Source organism: Cyprinodon variegatus, unplaced genomic scaffold (genome assembly GCF_000732505.1).
Source record: "Cyprinodon variegatus isolate N-32 unplaced genomic scaffold, C_variegatus-1.0 Scaffold667, whole genome shotgun sequence".
NCBI classification, from domain to species: Eukaryota; Metazoa; Chordata; class Actinopteri; order Cyprinodontiformes; family Cyprinodontidae; genus Cyprinodon; species Cyprinodon variegatus.
In genome coordinates this window covers 227,828-235,828 of record NW_015151120.1, presented here as the reverse complement: position 1 = coordinate 235,828, position 8,001 = coordinate 227,828, and the positions used below count along the sequence as shown (strand labels likewise).

Here is an 8,001-nt window from a genome sequence, read left to right as displayed (position 1 = left end):
ATTTTCTCTTTACCCCATATAAAACAAAATCTAGTTCTGAAAAGTGGATCAATTCCATATGTATCATCTTTAATGTTAGTATATTGATGTGCATAATTAACCACAGTGCTTTTGTTGTCAAGTAATTGTTAATATATGAAAAATGTAAATGTTTTGAACATTCCATTTGAGAGTATTACTGCTGCCACCACCTGTCTTAGAAGGTGAAAAAAAAAATGTTAGGGGTGGCCAATGATTGGCTAAGGGGGCCATGGCCACCCCTGGCCCCCCAACTAGCTCCGCCCCTGGAAGATGTTACCCGTCAATAGAGGAAGGGGGAGGTTAAATGTATGACTTTATTGGAGCGTCAGGAGTGTGACTGACTGTGCGTGAGTGTCACATGTCACTATAAACAAGCGGCTGTTTGACACCTCCGCTTCAACCCTCAGAGAGACGCTCCCAGGACAGCAGCTCTGTCTGCGGACTTTAGGCAGCGATGGCGAGCGGTGACAGTCCGGACACTTTTCAATCATGGCTCAGTGAGTAAAGAAAAAACTACTAGAGTTAAGCTTTTCTTTTTTTCCTGCATATCGTTTGCAGATGAGACAGATCGCTAACTTCCCACCAGCGGTCGTTATTTAATGCCATATTAACCGTTACTGCGTTCTTGTATTATCTCCCCAGCAGTAGATTTTATTCATTTATCAATGCCTGTACGTGTTCAGTTATCTTCGCTCCAGTTTATTTGCTCTGACAAATAAGAGTTTCATCACAAACTTTTAGCTTTTGACAGGAAGTTGCTGAGTTCTCCAGCCGCGCGCGCCCGAGAGGCGCTCGAGCGGTTTCTGTCTGCGCCCGAATGTGCGCGCGCTTTGCGGTTTCTGACGAAAAATGTCAGCTTAATATGTGGTCACAACAAATCCAGTTGAACATTTTTTAATAGTTCCCTGAACTTCTGCGAAGTCTGGTTTATAAACACAGCCTCCAAAGCAAACAAAGTCTATTTACCGTAACTAAATACACTCAGTGAAGTTATTTGAGATATTCCTGAATGCCTTCTTTCAGTGTCCTGCTAAATACAAGGTGTAAATGTGTTTGTGCCCGCAAACTTCAATGATTTTATGGCACCATTTTAGCTTATACAATTCAATTTTACTTCTTTAATCTATAAAAAAAAGAATATAATCTAAACACACTTTACTAGATAAATAGTTGATTGCATTCAGTCCCTAATGTTGCAGCAATCCATCATACTAAGCAAGCATGTGGTAAAAAGCAGAGAGGAGAAACTTTTTTTAATAGGGAGAAACCCCCTCTAGAGGAGATAGATATCTTCCATCATGTAAACATTTTGGTTAGTCTGCAAAAATAAAAATAAAAATGCAACACCATTTGTAAATAAGATCCTTTAAATGCATTTAGCATTGCGACTGAACTGAGGAGTGGTTCTGGGTCTGGTGCCAAACAATAGAGGGAACCTTTAGGTGAATTATTGGTTACACTTTACCTGTTCAATTAACCTAATAAACACACAACAAAAAGAGGTCCAGGGCATATTACCTTAATGATATTAATAATATTACCCCTGGATATCCTGTGGATAACTCAGGTACAGACAGGTTTCATACCGTAATTCCCTGTATTTCAGGTCCAGTGGTTTTAAAAGTACCCACATTTGTTACTTAAGTAGAAGTATAGATACTGCAGTTTAAAAACATTCTGAATTAACAACTTGACCTCTTTACTCAAGTAAAAGTGAAAAAGTATGAGCTCCAAAAACTACTCAAAGTATAAAAGTTTAAAGTAACCTTTAAAAGAAAACAGGCAGATGCCACTATATGAATTGAAATCTCAAATTTTCAACTGTTTTGAAAATTTCTTTGCGATAGGGCCAAGGATGAGGGAGGTCTTGTTTTGTCTCCGTCTCCCGATACGCTCTGGCCTGTGTCCGACCTTTCAGACATTTCAACATCTTTTTCTGAATCCGACATTGTAGCATGGCATAGACAATTCACGTTAGCAGTTTGAAGAACACCTGCTTGCTTCTGATGATTTCCTTTAGCTAACCAATGAGTGTTTGCGTTATACGACTCATCCAATTCCACTAGTTTTCACTAGATGTGGATGGCGCCAATGATCTGCATTGGATGGCGCACATGACGTGAAATAAATATTTATAAGCATTAAACTGAAGCCAAGAGTAACGAGTAACGTTTGTTTTAAAAATGTAAAGAATAGAAAGTACAGATACTTGTGTCAAAAAATGTAATGAGTAGAAGTCAGAAGTAGGAAGAAAAATAAGTAATGGAAAAAAGTATAGATACCTAAAAAGTACAGTGACGAAGTATTTGTACTTTGTTACTTGACACCTCTGGTCAGGTCATAGTTTCCATGGATAACATGATGTCTGCTCTTAAAGTCCCATTACAGATCTAATTTAGTCTAATATTTTACCATTCTATATCTGTTTGAGTATAAAGTTGTTTATTTTGCTTTGTTCTGATCAGCTGCACTCTTTAGTTGTAGCTAGAAAGTTTTGATTTAGGAGTAATTCGATGTTCAGCTGCAGGTTTTCTGCTGATGATCTCTGCTGTGGTGGTTTCCTCTGTACCCCTCTGAAGGTTTTCATTTTTCCTGCTAACTGCTTGGTACTTGGTACGGCATACCAAGAAAAACTATCCTTCATGTTATTTATCCAAGCTTTGGATGTTAATAATCATATATTATTTATAATCTTTGTTTTTTATTATTGTTTATACTGATGACTTTAAGAGACTCTTCATATTTCACTAATCTGTTCCATCAACAGTGTGCAGCAACATAAACACTAACAGGAAATTTATGGTTGATGTGTGTTGATAATTTGTCAAAAACAACATTCCCTTTTTGTTGCTGCTCTAGAAGTCTACAAGTAAAACTTCCTGAGAATTTGTGCGTACTTTAACTTCCTCTAACAACGTTATTTTCTAATTGTTTGATTTTAGAAATCTTGACCTCCTTTGTTAGTTACTGAAAGCTACCTTCAGTTAAGACTTTTTTTCTTCTAGTGAGATTTGTTAAACATATAATAAACACAGAAAATTAATTAACATTACTCATTTAATTACATTACAAAAAGTAGACACTACAAAGAAAAGTCACTCTAGAGAGTCAATAAAGTCAGACACAGAAACAATAATAATAATATATGTTGTGGTTGCTGCAAATCCCTTGTGGTTGTGGTTGCTCACCATCCCTTTTTTCACAAATAAAGAATGTGGTAACAAACTGAATACATCCTAAATAAATCCATGTTGCTCTGTTTGTATTTGTATTGAACTCCCTTTTTTATCTTACTATATCAGACAAGGCTACAGATCCAAACAACCAGGAAGACAGATGGGATTGCATTGAGGGTTTCTACAAGCATGTCATCCAAGAGACTGATGGGTAAGCCTGCCACGGTTTCCTCCGCCTCACATTTTTTAAAACTTGTGCTTGTGAGGGTTTCCTCCCTGATGGTATCTTCTTCACTGTGTGGGCAGACCTGTTGCTTCTTTCAGTTGAGGAACCTGTTGCTTCACAGGTTTCATGTTGCACCAATCTTAGCTGGTGCAACTAACAGAGAAGGAACTTTTCTGATTATGCAAATTCAGAGGCCTAACTTGTCTTATTGGAATTTAAGTCCACTTCTCTTTGCACATTTAGCTAATTATTAGCAGAGTGTTGCTACATGCCCCAATAACCCTTTTTTAATGTTTTTCGTAATGTTTTTTTCTTTTTTCTTTTCAGGCCACAGATAGCTCTTCGTCTTATTGCCCATAAGATTCAGTCCCCGCAGGAGAAGGAGGCTCTGCAGGCCCTCACTGTTAGTAACCCAACACTTAAACTTTAAAATGTTCATACATATGGAAGATATTAAAGTCATCTTTTAATTTTAGAAACATTAATCTTCTGATTGGAAGTAATATTAATGTTTTGAGGGATTAGGCTGATTCTAAGACTTCGGGCAGGCGATCAATGGTAACAAATGCTGATGTTTTTTAGTTTTACGCCAATAAATGTTCAATTAGTAATCAGAAAGGCTTTAAATGCTTTTTGACATTATAATGTTGGAAACTGTGTTTTTTAGGGGGGTAGTTGCTTGTGTCATTTCCTATCAGTTAAAAAAACTTTTCTTTAGTTAAATATATAAAGATAATATCCATCTAAATTTGTCAAGTTTATGAACTGTGTTGAGCCTAATTGTATTTTACTGCATTTTGGAAGTTGGCAGATTCAATTCAAGTGAGACATCAATTAGTAGAAAATTATTACAACTAGAGTTTTAATGATCCAACTCATTGATTTAGAATGCACAAGTAATAGTTATCTCTGCTGTTAAAAAGAAATTACTTATTGATTACTACAGTCATAACACTTTTATTAGGTAGAGCTTTCAGGCATCAGCCTGCCAAAGGAACAACACGCAGGACAAATAATCCCAAACATAAACATTTAAGCATCAGGCCAATTAAACAGGACATTTTCAATTAATTTTCTACTTTGAAAATGAACTAAAATACATCGAAAGAACCGACGCATGCAAGGGAGAGCATTTCAATCGAAATACTGTTGATTGTTAAACTAGCCTGTAGATGTTTTGCTAGAATTTGATGCCAAAAAAAACACATTTGGTTGTTGGTAATTGCTATTTTTGAAATTCTTTTCCCTTTTCTTTAAATGTGATATTTAATTTTTTTAAATAAAGTGGTGTAGTTTTGTTTAGCTAGTGAGGGAACCCTAAAGTATTTGCTTTAATGCTCTTACTGGTTTTATAGTGATACTTTCACATTTTTTTCCCCTTCACCTAAAGAACAGACATCTATGCTTTAGCTGTAGGGGAGCGGGGTGGTCTTGTGAGTAATATGTGTAACTAAAATTGAACCACATGATTATTAGGGATCAATCTTTTGCTTTTAAGTTCACCGTGAATTCCTGATGCAGGGCTTCAATCCCAAAGTTGCCATGAAATGTTGCATTTCATGGGTCATGTGCTTCATGTCTCCTGACATGTAAGGGGGTGGTTAACCACAAGTTAGATTTTGCTCTCAACTGTTCTTTTTTCTTTCATTTTCACTTGTTTCTGTCTTTTTTTGGGTGTTTTCCAGGTTCTTGAGGCATGTATGAACAACTGTGGGAAGAGGTTCCACAGCGAGGCTGCAAAGTTTCGCTTTCTAAATGAGCTTATTAAAGTCTTAACACCCAAGGTACCGCTTACATAGGCCTTGACTCTGATTATTAAGATATCAGTCTAGTTAAATCCTAATTTACTTGACAAAAATAGAAAACAGAAGAGCGCAGCTTCAAAAACATTTCTTCTGTTTACCTTCAAGCTGGAAGACTCTATCTGCACACAGGTGGATTCTATTTACTAATTCGGTGACATCGAAACTGATTAGTTTGACTGGGTTTTATTTAGGGGGATAATAGTAGAGGGGGTTTAATACAAATAACTGTCACACTATTCAGTGTTTTACTTGTAAAACACTTTTGAAACTCATGCAGAAATTGTCTCCTAGAATGAAATCATGCTGTACTTTCTGTTGGCCTGTCACATGAAACCACAATAACATTTTGTGGTTCTAACGAGACAAATGTAGGAAAAAGCTCAAAGGTTATTAATACTTAGATACTCTAAATAGACATTAATTTGCTGTTATGTTAAGATGAGCTCTTTCCGCAATAAGTGCGGTTAATTTATTATAGGCATGGATGAACAAAGATAATAAAAATTAAAGAACAGAAGTATTTGATGGAAAGAGGCTGACAAAATGTGTTAACGATCCATGGTGTGCTCATAGCTGCTTTAAACATTTCTGTCCTCACTTAGAAAATTAATAATGAAATAAAATGCTTAATTTAAACTATTTTTACCAGATGAATACTGTATAGAAAGATAAATGATAAACTGTTTACACACAAGATCCATGCGACTGCAAGCATTTTTATTTACGGTAGGTGTCAAATAAAACCCACATTGACTATTCATGTACTAAAGTTGTCCATAAATATCTGGAGTGATGAATACAAATTGGATTGCAGAAAGATGACAGAATGGATCATTGTTTTGTTTTGTTTGTTTTGGACAGTATTTTGGTGCGTGGACTCCACAAAAAGTTAAAGACAGAGTGACGGAGGTCCTCTACGGCTGGACTCTCTGGCTTAAAGAAGAACCAAAGATTCAGGAAGCCTACAACATGCTGAAAAAACAAGGTGAGGAGGAAAAAAATATATTTAGATGTGTAGATAGTGGCTGTTATTGAGTAAATAATTTCTCACTGATATATTGTTCTCTTAGATTGATACTGTTTTTTTCTTTCTTGTAGGTATTGTACAGGCAGATCCCAAACTTCCAGACACTCTCATCATGCCTCCTCCTCCACAAAGAACAACAGAGTCTGTTTTTGATCAGGAGGATAAAGCTAAAGTGAGTAATAGTGGCTGCACATTGATTTCAATTTCAATTTTTTGGTACTTAATGTCTGTTCATATTCAGCTCTTAGCAAGATTGTTAAACAGTGGCCGCCCAGAAGACTTGGAAACTGCCAACAGGCTCATAAAAAGCACCATCAAGGAGGTGAGGAATGAGGTGCTGGTTAGCGTCAGATGCAGGCCTGAACTGAATGAACTGATCGGCATCAATGTGCGTTCTGTAGGAGCAGGAAAAGGCAGAGAAAGCGGCAAGGCGGGAGGAAACTCTCAAGGAGGTCGAAAGCAACACAAAGCAGCTCAGAGAACTGCTGGAGCAGCACACTGTTACTGGAGTGTCATTACAGCCCAGCGATGATGTTAAGGTATGCTCCACATCACACAGGGAAATTCGTCTCTCTACAACAGAAAACACATATTTACTCTGCATAACTCAGATTTTCGGATCTGTAACTTTAAAACCACAAATGCTATAAAACAGCTTGAGAGTAATGTTGCATTATTCTGATTACAGACTTTTGTTTCCTAATTTACCTTTTTGGGGTGTACAGGTGTGGTTGGCAGCAGTTTTTTCCCCCTTCTTTCCTTTTACTTTTCTGGAAATGTGTGCTACATTTTTAAAATACTAATAGAACACCAACAGGAAGACGTTTTAGGTGTTCACAAAAAAACATTGAAATAATAGCAATAATCTGTTTTTTTCCTATATTGAACTGTTTGTCTTCTAGGTATATAGCATGATTTTTCGCTAAGATTGAAAAAGGTTAATAAGGAATATATGGGTAAATGTTTACGTGTTATCTTGAAAATACAAACCCTAATTTTAGACCGTTTCTAATTTTAGAATGCTTTTAATGTTTTATACACTAATTTGCTAAGTTGATATGTAACTTGTAAAGTGGTTGTTTTGATTAATCTTACTGCAGACCACATTCAGTTTGTGCATTTTGTTTATTTAAAAATGATACTTCAGTCTTCAAGACATTAAAAGTAATTATTTTAATGCAATTTATCTTAATCTTTAAATATTTTTGAAAGGTTGATAACATTAAAATTAGAGCAGCTTAGGGTTAAAAATTGGTCCATTGTAGACCAACTGTTTGGATGTTGTTAGTAAATGAAAGAAATATGGATTTACTTATCAGTAGATTTTCCAGACCTTTGATCTTAATCAGATTAAGGTCTTTTAATCTGAGACATTAGAACTTCTGCTCCAAAGTCCAGCTGTTCAGGACTCATGTTCAGATTGTTTCCAATAAAGATGTAGTGAGAGCACAACATATCAGAGAAATCTCATGACCTCACTTGGGATTTGTCAGACTTCCAGCATCCCATGATTTTTGGGAATGTTTTGGCTTTCTCATAAATATTCAAATTAAGGTCTGGTGACTGCAGATGTGAACTCTGACTGTGAGTACGATTTTTTTTCAGGGGTTTCTACTCTTTGTAGAAAAGTAGTCTAAATTATTTAAATATTTTCCAGTTATAAGGATTAAAGGGATACAAAATAATTGTATCGTTACTAACGCCGTTACCTTGTTTTAGTAACAAGTAATCTAACTAATTACTTTG

General features: G+C 36.0%; 1 protein-coding gene across 1 annotated transcript in view; it reads left to right on the top strand.

Moving 5' to 3' along the window:
• Nucleotides 1-313: 313 nt before the first annotated feature.
• Nucleotides 314-8,001, top strand: part of LOC107097046 (ADP-ribosylation factor-binding protein GGA3-like) — a 15,009-nt gene continuing 7,321 nt past the window's right edge. Inside the window, exons 1-8 of the mRNA XM_015394015.1 lie at nucleotides 314-518; nucleotides 3,324-3,408; nucleotides 3,751-3,826; nucleotides 5,109-5,207; nucleotides 6,090-6,213; nucleotides 6,327-6,427; nucleotides 6,497-6,577; nucleotides 6,657-6,898. Coding sequence (XP_015249501.1) covers nucleotides 476-518; nucleotides 3,324-3,408; nucleotides 3,751-3,826; nucleotides 5,109-5,207; nucleotides 6,090-6,213; nucleotides 6,327-6,427; nucleotides 6,497-6,577; nucleotides 6,657-6,898 — 851 coding nt within the window. The 5' untranslated portion in view covers nucleotides 314-475. The remainder of the gene's footprint in view (nucleotides 519-3,323; nucleotides 3,409-3,750; nucleotides 3,827-5,108; nucleotides 5,208-6,089; nucleotides 6,214-6,326; nucleotides 6,428-6,496; nucleotides 6,578-6,656; nucleotides 6,899-8,001) is intronic.